Source organism: Ammodytes marinus (genome assembly GCF_949987685.1).
Source record: "Ammodytes marinus genome assembly, chromosome: 1".
Taxonomy (NCBI): domain Eukaryota; kingdom Metazoa; phylum Chordata; class Actinopteri; order Uranoscopiformes; family Ammodytidae; genus Ammodytes; species Ammodytes marinus.
The window spans coordinates 20,848,581-20,874,936 of NC_137230.1; the positions used below are offsets into that span (position 1 = coordinate 20,848,581).

Below are 26,356 nucleotides of genomic sequence, written 5' to 3' on the forward strand. Positions count from 1 at the left end.
ACCTGCCTGAAAGATGCGCACCAAAGGCGGAAGTGCATCTGAGTTTGTTTCAACCAAGCCCCAACCACAGTGATTTTTACCAGCATCCAATGCGGAAGTGACTAACATTGCAGTGCCTCCCGGTGGCCACTGGGGGCTGTATGCAGATGACAGCCAGTTTCCATTGACTCCAATGTTAAACATGCCGTTTCCACAGCATTATTAAACCTATTTCAGGCCTGGATCAAAAAACCATTCTAGTCTGTATGTTTAGACTATTTTATATAATGTGTGTTTAGTTCATCCATGACAACTCTGAGGGGGTGAATTTTTTTCTACCAGGCTAGCTTTTATTCTATTGGAGGTTAAAATGTATGAATATTAGGGGCGCGGCCTCTTGATTGACAGCTAGCCTCTGTCCCTCACTCCGCCTGGAAGGCTAGTTGTCAGGCTTAGCATGCTAACTCCGTCATCTTGAAGTCGACAGCAGTGCATTCATTCCTCCATTCGTGTCGTGCTTGGTGCCAAGCCGTCTTGTTCTTTGGTAAACTGTACCACAGAACGTCCGTCCCTACCCCGCATAGTGTGCTATTATACAGTTTTTTGAATTTCCGCTAGGGGGCGCTGTTATTAAGCCCCGACTGAAGAAACTTTGAGAGGCCACGGCCCTCACACCGTAAGTCCGATTGACTTGAAATTTCTCACACAGGTGTATGTTAGGGTGCTCTACAAAAAAGCTTCTGGGACCATATAAATCCGCCTGGGAATATTTTTTGCTAATTAGCATAAACTGAAAAACAGGGTTTGAACCAGGGTTCGTAGAAGCTTTCGGGCACGGCCGACGGGCGGGGCGCCGCCGATGCGGGGATTGGCGGCCTGCGCAGGGCTGCCCGTACTTTTGCAATTAAGGGTAGCACCAACATATGTCTAAAATTTGGACCTGATCCGATTTATAGTTTTGGATTTATGATTTTTCACGTAAAACGCAGCTAATCAACAAATAGCGAAAAATCTATATATACGCAATTGGGCGTGGCCTATGCCAAAAGATGCAGCTGACTCCAGTGAATCTGTGGATATAAAGTTTGTGACTGTGGGAGGTTTGGTGTTGTTGAGTTAAAGCCCCAAACGCGTTTTCCTTGGTGTAGCGCCACCTAGTGGCCGGCATGAATGAATTTTTTTGTATGCTGAGACTTCCCAGACCTGGATCTAGTCATGCAATTGGCATATCTGCACCCTTTACGGTTTGGGCTGTGGACACAGTTTTAGGGAGTGAAGTATAATAATTGGAGCAAAAACAATAGGGTTCCCTGCCCAGCAGGGCTTTGGAACCGCGTTGCTCTGCATACAGCGGTCCCAGCTCCTGCTCGGGCTTGGCCCCCTAAAGATGCCAAAAATGTTTCATACTTACAGCTTCTCCTGTTAAAATTAAAACTTTTAGTTGTAAAAGAGTAATTTAACAGTTTGGTTGTTGTACTTTTACTTCAGTAAAGGATGTGAATATTTCCTTCTCCACTGTTTAATCTTTACCTGGGTCATCTTTGAGTCTTCCTTATACCAGCAAAATAATTTTCATACAAGTACTTTTAATATAACATAATGTTCTACTTTTACTCAAGTGATATTTTAATTGGTGACTTGTAAAAGAGTCAATTCTCTGATATGATGATACTTTTAATGACCACAGCCAGGCTGGTGGAATTTGTTTTCAGTACAGCCCCTTGGTACAGGTTACAACTTTACATTGAACATTAAACATAGATACAGACAGGAACATTACATAACATAAAAGGGCCATGCTTAATCCTCAGCGTTCAGATTTTAGAATGTTAATTGCAGTGGGAATAAAACTGTTTTTGAACCGAGTTGTTTTGGAGGCAATTGTCCTGTAACGCCTCACATAAGTAGCTGCAAGGCATGAGTGTAGGGTGAGTGGGATCAGAGATGATTGTGTGGGCTCTGTGTAGTGTCAGTTTGCGGGATAGTAATTCAAGGGATGGTAGGGGGGTGCCAATAATTTTGGATGCTCTGTTGATTCGCTGTAATTTCTTCCGGGAGATTTAGTCAAGGCTGCCAAATCAGACTGATGGATGAGGTGAGGATGCTTTCAACGATGGCTGTATAGAAGCGGAGCAGAACTTCTTGAGCAAGTCTTTGCTTTGTGTGATATGGAATCTCTACCCTTACTCATATATGGTTTTTAGCTACTCTTTAGACCACCGATGGGCTGTAAAGCCCACTGTAGCAAATGGTTATTTGTGATATTGGACTATACAAAAAAAAATTATATTTTTTTTGTATTTGAGCAGTTACAACAACTGGGCAAGGGGTGTAACAATGGTACTATCATGAGCTACTGTGGTCCCCTCTTTCACCCAAAACATTACTGGAGCCGCAAAGTGTATTTAATCATTTAATTCAAATGTTGCACCTTAACATAAAAACCTGCTCTAAATATTTTATATAATATATGTATTTATATTAAAAATTATAGGCTATTAAATTAGTGTTCTCATCTGTTTATAAATTGAATGTGTCCTCCCTTGTCATGTGTTACTGTTAATAACATTTTCAGTCTCTAGACCAAAATAAAATTAATATTATTACAAATACATTGAGATCAGCTTGTTCAGCCCTTAGTCAACACTAGGAGACATTTGTTTCAGCTATGAGCTTTTTAATGCCCTGTCTCAGGTGCTCGGAGGTGATATTGAGAATATGTTCAGCTCTGTTGGGGTTGTTGGACCAAACTGGAGGCAGGGAATTACGTGACTGAGCTCGTCTACCGGTAGGCTAACTAGTAGAGTGAGTGCTGTTAGCCTAGCTCCTGGCGGTCGTGCTAATGTTGCTGATTCGGTGTACGTCACGGTACTTCATCTAGATGGGAGTATCTCCCTCCCCCCAACGTCACTACATGTTCTTTTTTGGTACGAGGAAGTGAGGCAGAGTCAAACTCTGACAAGATGGCGGCGCGCACAAGCCAAGAAAAAGGGATGCTCCTCGGTGAACTGAGATCAGCCATGACACGACATCTATTTTACTATCTATGGTTTCAACCGAACTAAACACGGCATGTGTGAATACACATTTAAAAACCCTTCACCAACATGGCTCCAAGCCATGGCTCCAACAAGCCATGGCTCCAACAAAGTTTTCAGATAAGGATGTTAATGCTCACTAGCTTTATAAAAAGGCTGCCTATTTAGTTTGATAAGCCCAATGCATAACATTTGTCTTTACTGAGCCACAATCTATCAAGAGTTTGCCCTGACACCTTTTTGAAATCAGATTTTAATTCTTGGACATAATCTGCAGTTATATTCAGGCAACACTGTACAAGCTGTCATGCAGATAGGGATTCCTACAAATTAAGAATTACAAGAATGGTGATAGGTGATTTCCAACTGATAGCTGCCAGTGAGGCTAATTCAATATCAGTTGACTCTTTGAGAACCTTGCACAACACAGAACATTCAGTCACTGTCACAAGCTGTTAACAACCCAATGCAAACATGGTTTGACAAATCATTCGGATATACTTAAGGTTTCACACACAGCAAGAGCTTTTTCTCTTATAGGGGAGACCGGGGTAAGTAGGCACACTTTTTACTCTAGTGAGAATTGCTCATCACCTAAACATCTTTCAATAGTCATTCCTACATTAAATTGAAGCTTAAGGTGTTGGCTTGAAATGTGTTGGCTTGAAACTTATTGTAATAAAGAAGACATTTACCATCAAAGACACTCTGACACATTGTGACAACCAACCCCATCAAGAGGTCGGTTGTCACACACTATGGGGTTGTTTGTCACAATGTTATCTTTATGGGAAAAATCTTAAAAAGAAGGCAAGAAAGCAGAACTACATTTGAAAGTTTAATTTCATTGTCAAGTTGAAAAATAGGCCTACATAACTTTATGCATCTTAACACAAAATGAGCAAGGAATTAACAAAAAGGAAATCCATATTAAGACCAACCTACTGTATGTAACAACATAAAGAACAAAACAAATAGGTCCAACAATAATAAACTACTCAACTAGGATACACTCATTCACTATCTGAGTTACAGCAAATGTAGGGTCTGCTCACTCTAACTAAGCAGAGATTGTGTGCCCACTCGTTGCACATACAAGACTTCTCCCATACCTCCCCTGAATGGGTGCTGGAGAACATTTCCATACAAACCAAACACAAACTATCCTCTTCATCTGATGAAGATTCCTCCTTCTGTCTCTTTCTCTTCTGTTTCTTCTTCCCCAGCTGGGGTGGAGTGCACTGGGTCGTTTTGATTTTGTTTCCCTTTTTCTCTTTTGCATGCTAGCTGCCTTTCCAGCTCAATTCTCTCCTTCTCTGGGGTGTCAGTGAGGATACAGCTTGACATTTTATTTTGTTATTGGGTTCCTTTCCTGGCTGCACCCTTTGGATAACATGTGACAACCAACCCCCCAAAAAATGTGACAACCAACCCCAACTGGAATTTATTGCTAGCATCAAGGCCAACAACCATCTGACAACTAATTAGCTTGATAAAAAAATATAAACTATATCTTACCCTTCACACTTTTTTAGGGTAACAAGTGTTTTGTTATAAACCCATTGTGTAAAAGCCAAGAAGAAAAATACTGAGGAGCTAAATATTTTCAATTTGACATGAAAAACACTAACAGTCCTCTCACCTCAAATACAGCAGTCTAACTCCAAGAAAGACTATGTAAGTGACCTCTGATTCCAGTTGTGGATATTTACATAGCAAAATGTAACAGACAGCGCCTTCTGGTTCCGAGATATAACGATTGTAACAAATTACCCCGCTCTCCCCTACATCTTTCAGCAAATTCAGTACACCTCGCCCCAGGCTTCAACAAGGACAGAAGAATGTGCTAAATCTCACAGAGGAAAGGCTAAATAGTCTGCTTGTGAAACACCACTCCCACAGGTCTACCTTTGTTAATAGCTAAATCACAAAGAGCCCATATGGGCACTCTGACAGCAGTAAATGGCTACAAACACGATTTGCTACATTTAACAGAATAAAATAAAAGATCAAATAACATTTAAAAAGCAGTTGATCCTCAAACTGTATTGCAAAAGCACAATTAAAATTTCTATATGGGAAACTACCATGCCAAACCCCATACAAGCACTCCACCCCCCACAACATGCTCCCACATGTACAACCTTGTTGTACCGCCGTTGGTATAGGCATCAGCGGTGATAAGCTGTTTACTGATTACTTAATTTCCTATGCTCATGCCGGCAATGAAAATGTTCATAACACAACTTTAATAATCACATAATTGTTATAGAGCTGTGAAGTGGGTTCCAGGAATTAAACTCATATTAATTTTTACCAGCGAAAATGTTGTGTGGCTTCCAGTTTCGCAGCTTGGATCGTCATTAAAGTCTGGATGTTGAACCATCAGTACAAAAGATTAACATCTGAGCTACATATCTACTCTTTGATTTTGAGGAAAAAGAGTTAAAGGTCACTTTGTGGTAGCAGTGAATTATGACCAGCAAGGTGCATTAGGGAACATCCAGTCCCCACACTTAAAATTATGTTACGCTTAAAAAAATGTGCCGTTGAGGAAACGGCACAATTATTTTAAAATCTGCAGATTAAATCAATGTTCTTTTGGATCCTGGGTTATTCTTGGATCAAATCAGCAGCTACAGCGCTGCACTTTATAGCCCTTTAAGGAATTCCTGTGTGGGTGCCTGTGACCTTAAATAACCACAACTTTACAGACTGATCATTTGCACATTATTTAACATCCTGCAGCTCTTTTTTTTCTTCGAAAAAACAGACATTTGCACATCTTTCTTTTTGATAGTACACATGACCGATGAAATGCAACGTGATTCGCTGAAATACACATGTGGAAGGCAGTTTCCCTTCAGTTTCTATTTTGTTGTTAATTGATATTTTGATGTTAATTTTTTTTTATGTCAATGGACCAAGGCAATATTTTACAGTTATAGATTTACAGTTAGCTATTCATAGTGTTGCTGTTCTTTTTATTGATGTTATATACATTGTATTGCACTTCAGGGCAAAGGCAATGAATCGCAGTTGAAGTCAAGGGTCTAAGATTTTGAATGGTTTTTATTTCATATTTCTATGTGCTAAAGAGGCAGAGAAATTTGAAAAATGTTCATATTTTTTAATGATGGTGTTTATTGATTTTCTAATAATTCTTAATACATTTCTGGGAAAAGGCAGTGATTTACAGTTAAAGCCATGGGGTTTAAGCTTTTTATTAATGTCTCCGAATCTGCTTAAGAGGCTGAGAAAAGTAAAAATTGGCATTCCTTAGGTTTTAGAATGTGTTTTTAGGCAGACTTAAGTATTAATGGGTTAAACTTAAAATAAATAATGATTTGACATTGATTGTGATAAGAATTGATAGACTGATATGAAGGTTTTTATCATGATAACATTTTTAGACATACAGTACCATCACTTATTTAAATTTGGCTATTTTAACCTTGCTTTTGGGGTAATTGTTAAATTATACTGATATGGATTTTATTACATCATTCAGCCAGATTCCTACTAATAAAAAATTACAGGTAAGAAAACAAATCTTTATTTATATAAATTAAATACAGTTGCAATTAATTGAATGTCAAAAACAATATAAAAACATGACTTTAAAAATAATTAAATTAAGCAATTATTTTAAATAATTTTATCGAAAACATATTACCCCCAGAAAACCGATCCAGGTGTCATTTACCACAGTTTCCTGTGGATGAAGAGAGCCTATCGGTCACAGGTTACTTGCAAGAATACAAATAAACTGCAAAGAAAACAGAGAATACCTGTCATCACATCTGCTGAGCTTTTAGGTGCCTTTGACAAGAGAGAAAAAGAGCGGAGGAGATTGCGTGACTACGAATGGGGGAGTATTCCTCCCTTGTCTCCGCTCTTGTCTTGTATGAGGATGGTCTGCTCTCTTTCCCCTCCCTGATCTCTCACTCTGTCAACTCTTTCTCTCCCTGCCTTTGCCCTATGGGCCCGTGCTCTGCTTCCCCTGCTGCAGCCTTGGAGCAAAAAAGTCCTGCACTAAAGTTTACTGAGACAAGCTTGCAGATTTGTTCCTAGAAAAAAAGAGGTTAAACAAACACACATATGAACCACGGATGTGTAAATTAAAGTACCTTTCTTCAAAGACAGACACACCAAAAACAGTCCATCCATTACGGTGATATAAGACACGACAGAAGTAAGAGCGAGACTGGGTGGGTTTTTTAGCCTTGTTGCCATGGAAACCATTGTTTTGCCCTCTTCCTTCCTGCCTTGCATTCCTCCCCAGAATGCGATGAAAAGTAAATTGCCTTTCGACAAAAGCAGAATGAGAGTGGCGTGTGGAAAAGAAGAGGGGTGATGACTTGGTCGGCTGAAAGATGCAAGAGAGTTGAAAAACATGCCCGCCAAAAGGCCAAGTGGAGCTGGAACCTACTGGAGTACGTTCACCCGGTGGTCATTTGTTTTCTCAGGGTTGCATGTTACCTGATATCAGGTAGACAGATTTTATCTAGGACTCCCAGCGGCACCAAGCCAGACAGCAGAGTATTTAAAGAGTAAAGGAATAACAAACACCCACTGAGATTAGATGTACGCCACTCAACAAAGCCGCCAGCATAGATGTGCTGTTGCCACCCTGATAATCCCTTAAAAGCCAAAAAAATCCACACAGGATGTCACATGACTGTAGCTTCAATACGTCGTCTCACCTCACCTTTTTAATTGAACGTTACTGCACCTTTTATAACTGCCCTTGTTCAGCTCATGAATGGTGAGTGATTCATGACCTCACGTAACGCTGCGCTTATCTTCTTGGGCTGAGAGAAAGGGCATGTTGTGCATCTATGCCGTGTGTTATTGCAGTACAAACTCAAATATCCAGGTGCATATCACGAAGGCCGGCCCTCATGTCCACATTGTACAGAGTAAATACATCGTTAGCAAGAGCAAAAAGAGGGGCATGTACTTACAGTTCCTCCAGATAGGGAAGGTTCTTGAATATGTATGCTGGAAGCTCAGTGATGTTGTTCATGCTCAGGTCACTGTGGAAACAAAAAATCTGTTAAAAAAGACAGTTAAATCCCGCAGTTCATTTAGTTTTCTTTCAGTTTGTTAAACTTTCGTTTAGGATCTTGAGAGGAGGAGTGGGAGATAGTATAATTTTTTTAAGACCGATACAATGACATCGGTTTTATACTTTTGAAAAAAACAACATTTTAACAATGCAAACTTGTATTTTTGTCAAGCTTAATCCAACAAAAGATTACTTTTGTGTACTTATTTTTAAGCTTCCTTGCCCTGATTTTTTTTACTGCTTTAACTATTTAGCTATTTTACCTTGATTTGAATATTTTAGAGCTGCAACGATTAATCGACGAATCGATTATTAATCGATTATTAAAATAATCGCCAACTATTTTGATAATCGATTAATCGTTTCAAGTAATTTTTTAATAAAAAAATTAAAAATTCTCTGATTTCAGCTTCTCAAATGTGAATATGTTATGGTTTCTTTAATCCTATTATGACAGTAAACTGAAATATGTGTGTGTTTTGGACATAATACATTTGAGGACGTCAACATGGGCTTTGGAAAATTTATCAAAATTTTTCCCCATTTTCTGACATTTTATGGACCAAAACACTAATCGATTAATCGAGAAAATAATCGACAGATTAATCGATTATCAAAATAATCGTTAGTTGCAGCCCTAGAATATTTATTTAAATGTTTTTATTGCCTCCCTTTTACTGTGAAGCCATTTTACCTTGATTTGGAAAAGTTGTCATAATCATTTATAATAGATTTTCCGATTTAGTATGAGATTCAATTCTCAAATGTCTCAAAATGAAATCATCTGTGTATTAGACCTTTTTTTATCTTCCTATTGTGCACTACATACAGAAGCGATAGGGTAGTTGCGTCATCAGTCCATTATGGAAGTTGTATGTCTTTTGACTGTACCTGCATGAGTGTAACCTCAACAACAAAAAAAACCTTGAAAGGCCCTTCTCTTTAGCCCCAGGGATCTCCATTTTTCAAACCAACTCCAAGAAAAGTTAGGCATGTAGCAGCACGAAAAATATGCACACAGGACTTGATTTGCTTCCCCACCTAAGCTAATATGACTATGCGTTTACATCTTCCTAATGGGAATACAATTTAAAAAAAGCATGCACACTGATAACTTTAGGGAAAGCAGGGCGGTGTTTACAACTGGCGATAAAAACTAACTTCTCTTAAGTCTAGTGAGGGGAGCAAACTCAAAGCTCTGAAAGCCTTATCTTGATAACGAATCCAAAAACCTGCTTCAAAGAAAAACCCCAAATGTAAAGAGACGGCACATATCAAGACTGAAAAAACATCCGGGATTCACAAATGAAGCAGCTCCCTGCTCACCCGCCCTCCTTCCCCTTTCTCTCTCCAACTGGCCATCTTGAATTTCACTGCCAGATCTCTCTAGGACCTTGTGTGTGGGCCCCCCGAATCCTACAAGGATCATATTGCCCTTCCTCTGCAGTCCCGCACTACACACACAAACACACAGAAGCACAGAAGCCTTAAAAGGTGGGCCCTGACAGAACCCTAATCATCCCTGCGACCTATGTCCACTTACCTGGTTATCAAATTACCATATAGACTGTGCAGCTTACAACAACACTTCTATCAACATCCACCTATACACCTCCTTATCAGTATGTCCTACTCCAACCACTGCTGCTGCGGATCTGCTGCCGCTAGTTGGTCAGATAGAGACATCTCTAACCACATTTCAAACCTACATTTTTCACAGACTGTTGACTGGTCTGAACCACATGCAGGGCTGGGGAGTACGGGAGGCATGCATGACTCTATCACACTTCCTCCCTCCCTGTGCCTGGCTGCTTTACTCATCAAGGTCCTGGCCCGTCCCAGCTAAGATAGATTGGAAGGGGACACTAAAAATGCAGCTGTGATAAATGGTGACACGCATAAACGCTTCCACAAACAGGTATCACAGAATTTATATCCCATGAGCCACTTGGCTTCACTTCAGCAGAGAGGAAGCGGAGAGTCTGAGAAAAGTAGCAGGCATGCTTTGAGAAAAGGAAAATGAATATAACCCTTTTGATAACACATTGTGAATGTTTTAGTCAAAGAAATTCTACATAACATACTTTTTAGTGTATAGTGTAATTCATTGAAATGTTTACTTTAAATGCAAAAAAGGTTATATTTTAGACCAGGGGAGAACGGGATAATTTGTCACACGGGTTGGTTGTCACAATCGTTATATCTCGGAACCAGAAGGCGCTGTCTGTTACATTTTGCTATGTAAATATCCAGAATTGGGATCAGAGGTCACCTACATAGTCTTCCTTGGAGTTAGACTGCTGAATTTGAGGTGAGACGACTGTTTGTGTTTTTCATGTCAAATTGAAAATATTTAGCTCCTCAGTATTTTTCTTCTAGGCTTTTACACAATGGGTTTATAACAAAACACTTGTTACCCATACAAAGTGTGAAGGGTAAACTATAGTTTAGATTGTGGTTAGCAAGCTAATTAGTTGTCAGATGGTTGTTGGCCTTGATGCTAGCAAGAAATTCAAGTTGGGGTTGGTCGTCACATTTTTTGGGGGGTTGGTTGTCACATGTTATTTCAAGGCTGCAGCCAGAAAAGGAACCCAATAACAAAATAAATTGTCAAGCTGTATCCTCACTGACACCCCAGAGAAGGAAAGAATAGAGCAGGAAAATGCAGCAAAAGAAAAAAGGACAACAAAATCAAAACAACCCAGTGCATCCCAAGCTAGACCAGCTGCCAAGGCTACAGTAAGTTATGTAGGCCTATTTGTCAACTTGACAATGCAATTAAACTTTCAAATTTAGTTCTACTTTCTTGCCTTCTTTTTAAGATTATTCCCATTAAGATAACATTGTGACAAACAACTCCATAGTGTTTGACAACCGACCCCTTGATGGGGTTGGTTGTCACAATGTGTAAGGGTGTCTTTGATGATTAATTTCTTCTTTATTACAATAAGATAGAAACAGTGAGGGGTACACATTTCAAGCCAACACCTTAAGCTTCAATTTAATGTAGGAATGACTATTGAAAGATGTTTAGGTGATGAGCAATTCTCACTAGAGTAAAAAGTGTGCCTACTTACCCCGTTCTCCCCTACTATTACAGTGTTAATTTTGGCAGCAAATTCTGATTTAGTCTTAGTCTTAGTCTTTTGAATATCACACCATTTAGTCTTAGTCTTGGTAAAGTCATTTAAAATCTTTTTAGTCTTAGTCTACTAAATATAAGCAGATTTTAGTTGACTAAATCTACAGCGGACTTCGTCGACTAAGTGTTTTTCTTCATTGAATGGTATTAAGGTTTCAATATGCAATACAGACACAGATTTAATAGTTGTAATACAAAACATGTATTCTATTTAATTCGTAATAATCTCACATAAAATCAGTGTACCTGACTGGATAGGGGGAGGGGGGCTTTAAGAGCCTTTGCCCAGGGGCCCATTATCTCATGATCCGTCTATGAACCAACTGGATTCCACAATCTTTTTGCTTTTTGCGGGGAGCAAGCACAAGCATTATTTATAAAAAAAATAAGTGGGGGGACCCACACTAGGTCTTGAAACGGGCCCCGAGATCGTTAAGGCCGCCCCTAGGCAGCAGCAGCAGCATGCAGTTACGTGCTGATAAAATTGAGCAACTGCGCTTTCCTTTAAGCAGCACTGCTGCCGCTGTGTGTGTTCGGACTTCTTTTGCATCAAAGCCTTTTTGAAAATAAAAATGAGAGGTTTTAATTGAACGCTATATGCGTCGGAGTTGATTGTAACTTACTCGGGTGAAAACAGAAACTAACGGAGGGAGGCGGGAGTTTCACAGTTAATTTCCTATATACAGTATCTCACAAAAGTGAGTACACCCCTCACATTTCTTCACATTTTTCTTTATATCTTTCCATGGGACAACACTGAATAAATGACACTTTGATACAATGTAAAGTAGTCAGTGTACAGCTTGTATAACAGTGTAAATTTACTGTCCCCTCAAAATAACTCGACACACAGCCATTAATGTCTAAACTGCTGGCAACAAAAGTGAGTACACCCCTTAGAAAAAAATTACAAATTGGGCCCAAAGTGTAAATATTTTGTGTGGCCACCATTATTTTCCAGCACTGCCTTAACCCTATTGGGCATGTAATTCACTAGAGCTTCACAGGTTGCAACTGGAACCCTCTTCCACCCATTTATGACAGCATCACAGAGCTGGTGGATATTAAAGACCTTGCGCTCCTCCACCTTCTGTTTGAGGATGCCCCAAAGATGCTCAATAGGGTTTAGGTCTGGAGACATGCTTGGCCAGGCCATAACCTTTACCCTCAGCTTTTTTAGCAAGCCACTGGTCGTCTTGGAGGTGTGTTTGGGGTCGTTATCATGTTGCAATACCACCCTGCGGCCCAGTTTACGAAGGTTGAGTGCACGTGGTCAGCGTCGTACACAGAGGTTGGCTTTGGAAAATAGACGTATGAGTGCTGCCAGCATTGCTGAAGGGCTTGAAGGGGTGGGGGGTCAACATGTCAGTGCTCAGACCATACGCCGCACTCTGCATCATACTGGTCTGCATGGCTGTCGTCCCAGAAGGAAGCCTATTCTAAAGATGATGCACAAGAAACCCCACAAAAAGTTTGCTGAAGACAAACAGACTACGGACATGGATTACTGTAACCATGTCCTGTGGTCTGATGAGACCAAAATACATTTATTTGGTTCAGATGGTGTTAAGAGTGTGGAGCGGCAAACAGGTGAGGAGTACAAAGACAAGTGTGTCTTGCCTAGAGTCAAGCATGGTGGTTGGAGTGTCATGGTCTGGGGCTGCATGAGTGCTGCCAGCACTGGGGATCTACAGTTCATTGAATTCTAACATGTACTGTGACATACTGAAGCAGAGCATGATCCCCTCCCTTCATAAACTGGGCCGCAGGGCAGTACTGCAACATGATAACGACCCCAAACACCCCTCCGAACGACCACTGGCTTGCTAAAGAAGCTGAGGGTAAAGGTTATGGACTGGCCAAGCATGTCTCCAGTCTTAAACCCTATTGAGCATCTTTGGGGCATCCTCAAACGGGAGATGGAGGAGCGCAAGGACTCTAATATCCACCAGCTCCTTGATGTCGTCATGAATGGGTAGAAGAGGGTTCCAGTTGCAACCTGTGAAGCTCTAGTGAACTACATGCCCATGAGGGTTAAGGTAGTGCTAGAAAATAATGATGGCTAAACTAAATATTGACACTTTGGGCCCAATTTGGACATTTTTTCTTAGGGGTGTACTCACTTTTGTTGCCAACAGTTTAGACATTAATGGCTGTGTGTCGAGTTATTTTGAGGGGACAGTAAATTTACACTGTTATACAAGCTGTACACTGACTACTTGACATTGTATCAAAGTGTAATTTATTCAGTGTTGTCGCATGGAAAGATATAATGAAATATTTGAAGAAATGTGAGGGGTGTACTCACTTTTGTGAGATACTGTAGTTGCGCAGTCAGTTTGAGGAAATGGCTCTGTGTATTCAAGCTCGAGACACAGCCTACTACAAACAGATCGCGGAACTTAGCCGTTCCCCTAGACAACGTTAACGGGCAGGATATCCCCGACTATCATTTTGTCCATCAAACCGCAGAGTTTTTCTGCACGTCGGCTCTCTCCACCCGCTCACACTGTGAGGTCTTCCATCAATTTTCACCGACACAGGGTTGCATTCGCTGCTTCGCACTGATTGGATTTCTTCCCAACTTGTCCCACAATTCTGATTGGATCTGTTCTCCATTCGTCCCGCCTTAACAGTTTTGTCTCGTTCCTATTCGTAGACTATAGTGTCAGTTATATTCGTCTCAGTCTTCGTCATCATATCTGCCTTTTTATTTAGTTTTTATTTAGTTTTCGTGCGTGAAAAACGTTTGTTGACGAATATTTTTCGTCATAGTCTTAGTCTACGAAATTAACACTGTACTATTATCAATATTAAAAGTATCACATTTGAAATAGTTTTCTCTTTGCGATAAATGTTTCGGCTAAGGTTTCAGCAACTCTATAGTAGAGAAGGTTTGGTTTGAAAAATGACTTAAAAATAAATCTGTTCTTTTAATACCTTTCTTTCAATCAAGTAATCATTGCAGCTCCAAATTACATAACTGATAACAATAGTCTACCTTGCGATTAAAGTCAAATTACTGACTCGTGTGGATTATGGTGTATTGCAGTGTAAAGTCATAGTCATTGTTTACAATGGCATAATATATGATTATAATTATTGTAATTCATAACTATGACACTTGATATTTAAACAGTGTGTAATGACAATATATACTAAAATTTAGTTTTAATCAGGCTATCAATTTAAAGGGAATATATATAATCTGTTGTTAGGAGGTTTTACTGCATGCACATTGTGTGAGTCCTTACTTGTACCTGTAAAGTACACCTCAGAAAGTGCTTGGATAGATGTTAGTAAATATGTACATCCAATAACTACTGTTGTGAAGCCACGTTCACCATTTGACAAAGTGCTTTTTGGAAAATTCCCAAGAGCACAACAGGCTTCACGATTAGGAAAAAACAAACTACCCAGACTGTTATTAGAGTTGAGTTGCGTCATCAAACCAAACAACCAAGAAAGGAGTGTCATTGAGGTCGTAGCCAAGATGCCAAAAAACTGCAGTGAGATAACTAAATAATTAATTGGGTCTTAGGTTTGACTAGCCTGGCTCCGCCCGCCCGCCTACTTCCGGCCAAATTTCATTTTCCCTTCAGTAGTACACCAGTCTGGGTGTACAGTGCATTTCCCAGCTTTATCCGGTGAATCTACAGTCGTCAAATCAATGAACAGAGCGAGTGGCTGAGAACGATGACGTCGAAGTCGGGCTCCAGTTTCAGTTGAATGCTGCGTTCCTTTATACTCGGAAGAAGGAGATTTCCGACTTGGTAGTGCCAAGTTCCGACTTGTCTGTGTTCCAGTGCATCTGCTAACGAAAGTATGGACGTCTAAAACCTTTCTCGTCCAAATAACTAAACGTTAGGCTCTAACTAGTTACTGTTGCCAGGTACCGGTAGATTCATAGACTACAATATGTAGTGAAGTCGGAAATTTCCGAGTTCCCTGTCCAACTGGAACGCACCGTCAAAAACCGGCTCATGACACACATGACGACCAAACGTGATGCGATTGGTTGGCTAATCCAGAGTGGCACTGGGCAGATCCAATAGTTTTAAACTTCGACAGACACCCGCCTCCAAGTGAGTGAACGTTTGCCAATTACAGCACTTCCAGACCTTCTGTACAAATGAAATTAAGTACGATGGTCTGGTTGGACCAGGCTAAGGTTTGACAGTATCACACTTCACAAAACAAGCCTGTGTGGCAGAGTGAAAAAAAAACTAACACTCCTGGGAAAAAGTCCCTACCTGTAGTTGAACTTAAATCCCACATATCGGCTATAATGAAAAGTATAATAGCCTACCTAGTTATCAACCAGACACCACCACTACTGTAATAAATCTGACACCACCCTACACCATGTTGTAAAAATAGTCAAGAAAACTAATGTGATCAATAATTTTTCCTGTTATGTGTACTTCATTAAGATCAATCGACAGTAGTAGTAGTAGTAGTAGTAGTAGTAGTAGTAGTAGTAGTTTATTTTAAGATGGGAAAAAGTTAAATTGGTATTAATAAAGACAGCAACTGAGGGCCCCTGTATGACATCATTAATTTGAAAGGGAATTCCCAATTTGAAGCCCTGAACAAAAAAACGCAGTTACAGTTTTCATTTCTGAATATTTTACTGATGTAATGTTGACATTTAATTCAAATGATCCTGTATTTTGTATACAGACGAAATGACCTGCTTTGGAAGTGAAAGAAACCATAGTGGCATGTGTGTCAAACTTTACATTAGACACAACATAATACTAGACAACACCTTACATCATTTACATGAAGATGATGTTGTAAAGCAGTTTAAATAAAGATATTGGCATGCTAGCAACCACAAATTCCAAGCAAGAACTGCTGTCTTTCACACCCATGTTTTCATGGAAATATAAACAGCACAGAATTAAAGAACAACTTGTCAGTATTACAATCATATTGACTGAATAAGGTAAACTTCCGTTTCCAGTATGTCATTATGAAGACTTATAACAACTTGTATCTATGTAAGAGAAGTGTGCAATATACGTAATGAGTTATACCAGTGTTTCCCACAGAATTTTTTTCAGCAGCGGTGGTGTGGTCCCCCGAACCATATAGGGGAAAGTTTTTTGTACCCTTTAAATTTGAATGCATGAATCTGGTGCACTTTGAGAGGAGAATATGCACTTAAATTCCATTCAAGGAGTCTTGTGTATAACTATAGATAGGATAATTGATGCTGACTCTTAAACAAGTTTAACCCTATTAACCCTAGCCCCTAAGCTATTTTTTAGATGTTTTGGTTCGGCCGGATATCTTTTACTGTGACATCACAGTAATATTTACAAAGTACGTTTTTTTAACCCTATATTTCTCTTTCTGTGATGTCACAAGAAAGAGAAATATAGGGTTTAAAAAAAACACTCTTTCTGCCTTTTCTCAGGCTAGGATGAACCAATTTTAATTTTTTTTTGCACATTTATACTACATAGGATCTCAGAATTCAATACACCTTCATATTCAAACCGGTGAAGTAGGCCTTTAAGATTGCATTCATCACCCCTTTACCGCACAGCAGTCAAGCTATGAACATCATTTATTTGGGCCACAACCTGGACTATAAGAATATGTGCTGCAGTGATGTTGTTTGAATGTAGGAAATATCAATTAGACCAAGGGTGTCAAACTCATTTTCACAAAGGGCCACTCTACAATATGATAATCACACAAAGGGCCAGACATGTAGTTTACTGACATGCCTTTCTTTTTAATCCAAAAAGTAAAAACAACATACCTATGAATATATTGTAAAACAACCTGAGTACAGGGCATATAGGCTAGGTTTTGTTTCAACATTTGGGGGTACAAATCATAGGTGGGGGGTATGGGGTCGCCCCCCCAGAAAATGTTGTACTCAACACTTCATTTCCTGAATTCTGGTGGATAAAAATCCACCGATCTGTCCCTTTTCTAGAATATATTTATTGGAAATTTATTTTTTTCTGTAAAGGAGAAGACAACATTCAGGTTCATTGAGAAAGAGCTATGATGGAATATTGCGGATAAGACAACATGTAACAGATAGTTAGCACAATACCTGTTACTCTGCTTATCTGTTTTGTTTTTTTTAAGATTATTTTCTGGCATTTTTCATGCTTTATTTGAAAGAGTGGAGAGACAGAGAGGAATGGGGAGAGAGAGGGGGGATATGCTATGCAGTAGGGATATAAAATATCATAGTATGCAGTAAATGGCACTGGTCAGATTTGAACCCGCGACCACTGCGAAGGACTGAGCTAAGGGTGCACTCTACACGCTATGCCATGGAGCCCGCTCATCTGAAGTTTAATAAACTTTGCAAGCTGATGGACAGTGGCAGAACTGTTTGCAAAAAACATAAAATGACACTTTAATGTTTCTGTCACAGTTTGTTAGAAGTGGAAACAGAGGTCACAGAGGTGGTCTGTTGATTGCTCATATGGTTCAAGTGTTCTAACGTTAGCATTACGCCAAGCATAAGCATTACATTTCTTTCCGAAATCGCGCTAATGTTGTGGTAGCCTATAGAGTTATTAGGAACACAATCTATTCTTCCTCCATCTCTCTCTCCCTTCTGCGCTTGGTGCCGCTTTTAGTTTGCCTCACTCTTGTAACATCACATAGCCTACTACATCACCGGTTGTGCAAAGGGCAGAGGCCAACTAGGTCAAAGTTCAAATAATTCGATAATATATTTTAAATCTATAATTTGTATTTTACAATTGTTTTATAACTTGTGTATCCAAATTTTGTTTGCTGACAAAATATACTGCAGTTTGAGCTACCTTTGCAAAAAATAAAAAAAATAAAAAATGTTTTTGAAAAAAAAACGAATATCCCGAATACTGAATTGAGCTCGGAATACTAATTTAACAAACGAATACTCGGATATTCGAATAATTCGGGCCAGCCCTAGTTAATTGATCGTGATATTTTGTTACACAGGCTATTTTCTCAATTATCTGTTTTTGACACTTTCATTTGAACCAACACAGCGCCTATTACTGCTCTGTATAACAGCTTTCATTTCGAGTGCACCTTGAAATGTTCATTTAACTTCTTTCACTTAGTAATATAAGTACATCACTAGTGCGTTTACATGCAGACTCATAATCGGGTAAATAAACGAATAAGACTTCAACAGGACTTGTAAAATGCATGTAAACACCTTTATCCAATCTACTTCGCACACAAATCGGCACATTAACGGACAAGCGAAGTCGGATAAGAACACCTAGAAAACTCGTTCATAGTCGGCATTCTCTCTGCATGTATACAGGGATCGGATATCGCATATCGGAGTTCTCGTTCTGCGCTTGCTCGAGAATCCCTGCAGAGGATTTCACAAGGAAGTGGAAGAAGGAGAAGACGTAAAAAATAGTAGGGTTATTGCCGGAAGGGAACCGGACGTGGCTTTATAACCACTTATTGAAAGGGATACAGCGCCACCTAGCATTGTGGAGACCGCCATGCATTGGACATGTATCCGATTCCTGAAAGGCCACGTATACTCAGACAAGTGACACGGTCCGTTCGAGTGTCTAGTTCGGTATGTCTTAATCCAATCTAGACTGTGTGCTGTGAGCTCGGTCAGGTGCACACAGACATTAGGGCCCGACCGATATGGATTTTTGAGTGCCGATGCCGATTATTTTCAGAGAAAAATTACGATAACGATTAAATCGGACGATTATTTAAAAAAAAATATATAGGGGAGAACGGGGGAATGTGAGACATTGGGTAATGTGAGACACCCCTTGTATCTAGGCAATGGAACACATTTTTGGTCATGTGAGATATATGTTTTCAAGCCCCTCTCATTTCCCCTTGGCCATGAAAGAGAGGACCTCATGGTGATGTTGTAAGCATGTTTTCTTCACAAAAATGTATTTTTTGCATTTAAAAGTACATTTTCTTGCTGTCAACTTAATCGATTGATGTGCCAAAGCAAATTGATTCAGGTAGAAAAACTTCTATCATGTATGTTGATGAACTACCAACATATGAAACCATGTGATGATGATAACTGAATTGCTGAGAGAGGTATTTTTTCTGAAATTGTGACAGTGGGGTAAAGTGAGACAGTGTCTGTGCCCTCTTTTAATGAATCCATTATATTTGAGGTAGCAAGGAGACTAGTTTGAATAAGACAAAAGACAATGTGCACCGGAGGTGGGGGTTGATGGTTGAAGGGGTGTCAGCAAGGGCATGGTTTGGCAAATATGTATGTGGGGGACAGGAGAGTGACCTTTAACATCAATAGACTCTAAGTAATATGTCTTTATTCAATGAATTATCCCAATAAAACAAATGCAGAAAAATATTAATCAAAGACTCAAAAGATGGAAAATGACAGATGGGTCTAGTCCTGTGTTCTGAGTCCCAGGCTGTTCTAGCTGGTTCTGATTGTTCTTTGCCAGGGGCGTCAGCTCACCCAATACCATACAGGGGCACAATAGGGCACCAAAAAAAAATGCGAGCGCGCGAAGCTCGCGAGCTAAAAAAAATTTGGGCAATTATTTATTTAAAAAAAGCATGGGCACAGATAATTAATGCAAGCACGCGAGCAAATATTTTATAGCACTTATTTATTATCATAAAGCGTATCTTCATTAAATATCTGTCAGCAAACATGAACTTGAAAACTGAAAACTTGAAATGTGCAACTGTAAAAGGAAAAACAAAAAAACACCTCTACATACATACATGTCTGTGTTTATCATTTCTATTTCAGACCATCCTATGATGGTGTGATGGTGATGATCCTATGAGGTGTGTATATCATGGCCAGAAAGATAGGGGAGCTGTTCATTTTTTTAACAGTAAACGGTAGCGCCTCTGCTTCATTTTTGCGAAGCTGTCGATCAATTGTGACTGGCTTAATTTGGAGAGTTCTCCTCGCTCAACCGACATGATGGCAAGATGATGAAGCCTATCTTGCCCCATTGTGCTCCTCAACCAAGTGTGAAGGCGTCTCAGTACGCTGAATGTCCTTTCACAACTGCAGCTGTTAGACATTCTATGCTTCCAGAGGATAAAAATGTAACGCTTACGGACCCCACACACATCCTACCTCTACTGCGCGTCTACCTCGCGTCTGCGTCTGACTTTTTGTCACAGAAATCAACGTAGAGCGAGCACACATCCAACCTCAGACGCACTGCTGAGGCGCGTCGGAGGCACGTCTGCAGCGACGCTCCCCTTCACCTCAGGAGGCTCGCCTATTTTTTTCTGAGAGCAGCGCGTCTCTCTCGCGTCTCTGTGCTTTAACTGATAGAGAAATACTCTGCTGACAGTCATACCAGCAGCATTCACTCTAGTTACACGTTTACCCGGTGTGTTTATTTCAAAATAAAACATCCCTCAGTCGTATACGCGAATAATCCCTTTATTTCACGATTTAATTGTGCAATCAAAATCCGAGGGATTTAAAACCTAATTTTCAATTAGTTCTGGCATTTCATTTTTGGATAAATGACACATATAGAGATCCAATATAGTGAAGAAATAAAAAAGATCATGATGAGCGCAACAGTTTTCCGTTGCTCTATCTGTGTCTACGGCCTTCTTCTTCCCCGACCACACCCCCCTCTCTCTCTCCCGTATAAATCAGTAAAGTGATTTTTGAAATACTCTGCTGAGAGTCATATTGACTTCATACTGGCAGCTTTCGCTGTAGTTTCACCATTTCCTGGTGTGTCCCCTTCAAAATAAAACTTCCAACAAGCGAAAATATGGCAAAAGTTTTTTTTTTAAATGGCAATGGGGCGAACGGATTACTGTCCAGACTCAATATAAATCATATGCATCATAGATGACATGAAATAACTTCATTTTTAATGGGAATTATCTATGAAAACTCTATGTAGAAAGATAGGGCTTTTAGAAGCAGCGCTGCTGCAGCAGCAGCAGCTGCTGAGACGATGTGTGTCCGAGAAAAGTCCGAGAGAGGCAGCAGTAAGGTAACGCGACGCGCTCCAGAGGTAGACGCAGGATGTGTGTGGAGGCCGTTACTGTTTACTTCACTTCACGCCGGCCGGAGTGAATTGTCGCTGACGCTGTGCTGGACAGGTTCAAAAAGTCGATATCAAGGAGAATGATTCTCTCCTCAGTGTGTGCATTCGTCACGTACATTTCATTGCAGCGGCCGGCCAATGAGGGGGGCACCATGCATATAGGCCTATTTTAAGAAAAAAAAATGCAAGCATGCATTCTGTAGATTGCCAGATGAGTCAGACTTAAATAAAAAAAAATTAAAGGTATAAATAAATTAATTAATTAAAAAATCAGTGCCCCAGGCATACCCAGGCACCGCAGATCCACAACGGGGCACGTGCCCCGGTGAAAAGGGTCTGCCGACGCCGATGGCTCTGACCCCCAGACACTAGCTGGCTCTAACGCGCCCCACACACATCCTACCTCTACTGCGCGTCTACCTCGCGTCTGCGTCTGACTTTTTGTCACAGACTGTGAAATCAACGTAGAGCGAGCACACATCCAACCTCAGACGCACTGCTGAGGCGCGTCGGAGGCACGTCTGCAGCGACGCTCCCCTTCACCTCAGGAGGCTCGCCTATTTTTTTCTGAGAGCAGCGCGTCTCTCTCGCGTCTCTGTGCTTTAACTGATAGAGAAATACTCTGCTGACAGTCATACCAGCAGCATTCACTCTAGTTACACGTTTACCCGGTGTGTTTATTTCAAAATAAAACATCCCTCAGTCGTATACGCGAATAATCCCTTTATTTCACGATTTAATTGTGCAATCAAAATCCGAGGGATTTAAAACCTAATTTTCAATTAGTTCTGGCATTTCATTTTTGGATAAATGACACATATTGAGATCCAATATAGTGAAGAACTAAAAAAGATCATGATGAGCGCAACAGTTTTCCGTTGCTCTATCTGTGTCTACGGCCTTCTTCTTCCCCGACCACACCCCCCTCTCTCTCTCCCGTATAAATCAGTAAAGTGATTTTTGAAATACTCTGCTATACTGGCAGCTTTCGCTGTAGTTTCACCATTTCCTGGTGTGTCCCCTTCAAAATAAAACTTCCAACAAGCGAAAATATGGCAAAAGAAAAGAAGAAAAATGGCAATGGGGCGCACGGATTACTGCAGACTCAATATAAATCATATGCATCATAGATGACATGAAAGAACTTCATTTTTAATGGGAATTATCTATGAAAACTCTATTTGGAAAGATAGGGCTTTTAGAAGCAGCGCTGCAGCAGCAGCAGCTGCTGAGACGTTGCATGTGTGTCCGAGAAAAGTCCGAGAGAGGCAGCAGTAAGGTAACGCGACGCGCTCCAGAGGTAGACGCAGGATGTGTGTGGGGCGCGTAAGGGTCCTGTGTTCTGACCCCCAGACAGTGTTTTAATCTACAGTATGTCACAAATTATTATGCAAATTGGAATTAAGTGTCATAAACATTACATTTTTTGTATTTTATTTAAACTCATGGATGGTATTGTGTCTCAGGGCGCTTTGGATAATTGAAATCAATCTCAGACACCTGTGATAATCAGTTTGCTAAGTAAGCCCAATCAAAGGAAATCTACTTAACAAGGACGTTCCACATGATTAAGCAGGCCACAGGTTTCAAGCAATATGGGAAAGAAAAAGGATCTCTCTGCTGCCTAAAAGCGTCAAACTTAAGTGTGATCATCGTACTGTGAAGAGATTTGTGGCTGATTCAGAGCACAGACGGGTTCGTTCGGATAAAGGTAATATGAGGAAGGTTTCTGCCAGACAAATTCATCGGAATAGGAGAGCAGCTGCTAAAATGCCATCACAAAGCAGCAGACAGGTATTTGAAGCTTCTGGTGCCTCTGGAGTCCCGCGAACCTCAAGGTGTAGGATCCAGAAGTTTGCAGTTGTTCATAAACCTATTATTCGGCCACCCCTAAACAATGATCACAAGCTGAAACAGTTGCAGTGGGCTCAGGAATACATGAAGACTCATCTTCAAACAGTCTTGTTTAGGGCTGCAACTAACGATTATTTTAATAATCGATTAATCGGTCGATTATTTTTTCGATTAATCGATGAATCGGATAAAAAAAAAAATTGTAAATGCTGCATCTTTATTCAAAAACTGAACATTACTTCAAATTCACAGTGCAGACTGAAGTGTCAAAACACCAGGTTATTGCTCCAACGTCCCGGAACTATTAAAAGTAATATTAAATGATAAAAAATAAACTTAACTGGGATAACACAAAAAAAACATACAGTGTATGATATACATTTATACAGTATATAAGGGATGTCCATGGTAAACCAGTCAACCGATAACGATCCAAGTCTTTGTTGATATTACTATTGATACTTTTCTATTATTTTGTTGGAATATAACTTGTATTATTGCTTTAATTGCTGATATGATCATAGCTCAAGATAGGACATTAAATAGGTCATCATAATTCCATCTTTACTATCTATTTTATATTGCTGGGAAAACAAGTTTTCGCCAAAATCTCAAATTTCTTTTTTTTTGTGTTGCATTTGAACACATCAATCATATTACTGAGCCGGCCTGAACACATCACAGTTGACATGTTTGCTACTTTTTTCAAGCTAACTAGCTCTATATCCTTCCGATTTTAACATGGATTTAAAAACTGGATTACTATTTTTAACTGAAGGGACTTTCTACACCGTTCGGTTGTGTGATTACTGCCGCTGCTTTGAATGACTGTTGATGCGCCGATGCCGACTCTCCGAGCCCGTCTGCAGCAGCAGCAGCTGACAGAGTTTTTTTGGACTAGACGGATACTGAGTTGAAGGAGTTTTTTTAACCCAAAGACAGCAAAGGTACAACACTTTTATATAGGCCTACAGTCCAGTGTTAGATATGACCAAAATGCAAGCTGTGGCCGCTCACACTATAGCTTTCCCGCACCGCTTCACGTGCGGAAGGCTCGCTGTGGGCGTGCATGAACCTGTCGGCGGCTGGATGTAAACAGTGCCGCGCCTACAAGTGACTTATTAATCGCGCGACTCAACAAACTTGTTGCAGCCCTAGTCTTGTTTACTGATGAGTGCTGTGCAACCCTGGATGGTCGGATGGATGGAGTAGTGGATGGTTGGTGAATGGCCACAATGTCCCAACAAGGCTGCGACGGCAGACAGGAGGTGGCGGAGTCATGTTTTGGGCCGGAATCATGGGGAGAGAGCTGGTTGGCACCTTCAGGGTCCCTGACGGTGTGAAAATGACCTCGGCTGCAAAGAATACCTCTGTGTAACTGGCTGCTTTGGGCATAAAAAGGAGAGAAACTCATGGTGTGGCCCCCATCCTCCCCTGACCTCAACCATATTGAGAACCTTTGGAGCATCCTCAGGCAAAACATCTATGAGGTTGGGAGGCAGTTCACATCAAAACAGCAGCTATGGGAGGCTAGTCTGGCATCCTGCAAAGATATTCAAGCAGAAACTCTCCAAGAACTCACAAGTTAAATGGATACAAGAATTGTGAAGGTGATATCAAAGAAGGGGTCCTATGTTAACATACCTTGGCCTGTTAAGATGTTTTTGATTGAAATAGCTTTTGATTTCACTATGACCTCCTAATGTTGCAAATTCAACAAATTACCATTTTTAGTTGTTTACAACCTATAAAATGTTTTGAAACTCTGTTGTGCATAATGATTTGGAACAGTGCATTTGGAGTTTTTTATTTTTTTTTAAATACTTTTATTATTGGGAGGTTTGTTCAATAAAATTTGAAATACACTCAAACGGTTGATGACTTGAAAATGATAATGACTGTGATTTGCATCGACTATTTAGGAACATCTGGGGAAATCTAATTTGCCTTATAATTTGGATTGCAGTGTAACTCTATCTGTCATTTGAATGTTAATTATTGAATATGAATTATATGTTGTATTTGATCAGAGTTTTAGAAAAATGTTTTGCTTAATTGACCAAACTCCATCATTCTGTTACTAGTTGACATTAGTTTTGGAATATTTGGTTTTCAAGCTAGCTGTCAGGATTCTAACTGTTACAACATGTGTGGTTATGGTAGTTTCAGAGTGGAAAAAGTCAGTGGATCAGTTTACCCCCTTGATTTCTCTGGGGTAAACTGAGACACAAGACAACTTTTTTTTTAAAGAATCATATTTTCACTGCCCTTTGTCTTGAATAAATTCTACTAATGCCCATTTCTAGGAAACATCCTGAATTAATTGGAAATGTGTAAATTTGACTGATAAATAATTTTAGCTGTGCACTCACAGGCGTAAACGCCATATGAAGCCCTTTATGCTTCGAGTCCATCTTCTAATAATACACGACTGAGCCCAGGTTGATGCCCAATAAAAAGGCACCGAATAGGCTAAGCTATTATCTACATTTTGCAACATATTTACACCACTATAATAGTGATTTATAATCTCTAATGATACCAAGATGACATGCTAAAAGAAAAAGCAATTTACTATTTCTGGCTGGCAAAAAAATCTTGTCTGGCTGGTAAATTTTCTCATCTACCAGCCACCTTTGCCACCAAGTTTCAGTAAGTCTAGAGAAGTGCCAGACTCTGAAATCTTTAAGTTTAGGTTAATGTATTTATTTTTAAGGGAAACATTTTTTTAATTAAATGTTTTAAACTGTTTGTGTTATCGTGATGGACCACAATTATGCCTTAGACTATTCTCTCGCTTAAGATGTTTCAATGATCCATGATGACGTCATCAAACTCAGTTTTTTCTTATTGTTTTGGAACTAACCCAGTGTTTCCCCCAGCGCTTTATGGCAAAGGCGGCCGCCTTAGCAACGCCAGCCCCCCTCCTTGACTACCAACCACCCAAAAAAAAATATATATATATATAAATATATTTTTTTTTCTCTTAATTTACTAGCAAGCGCGATGTGTGCTTGTGCATGGTCATAACTGTGCGAAAGGCCGCAATTTACTACGGGAGAGTTAAACGAGCAGAAGCAAACCGACATTTAACCAGTGCAGTTCTATGGGGATATTTAGCTGAACAGAAAGAAGTACTCTGCAAAGCTAGAACTGTCACATCACCATGGCAACACAACCTATCTATCAGCTCAGACAGGGCAGAGAAAAGTTTGATGAATGCATGAGAGTGATG

General features: G+C 40.0%; 1 protein-coding gene across 2 annotated transcripts in view; it reads right to left on the bottom strand.

The window, feature by feature from the left end:
* Positions 1-26,356, bottom strand: part of lgr4 (leucine-rich repeat containing G protein-coupled receptor 4) — a 55,385-nt gene that overhangs the window by 21,328 nt on the left and 7,701 nt on the right. For both annotated transcript variants that reach the window (XM_080027533.1, XM_080027532.1), the window contains exon 2: positions 7,985-8,056. In XM_080027533.1, coding sequence (XP_079883659.1) covers positions 7,985-8,056 — 72 coding nt within the window. The remainder of the gene's footprint in view (positions 1-7,984; positions 8,057-26,356) is intronic.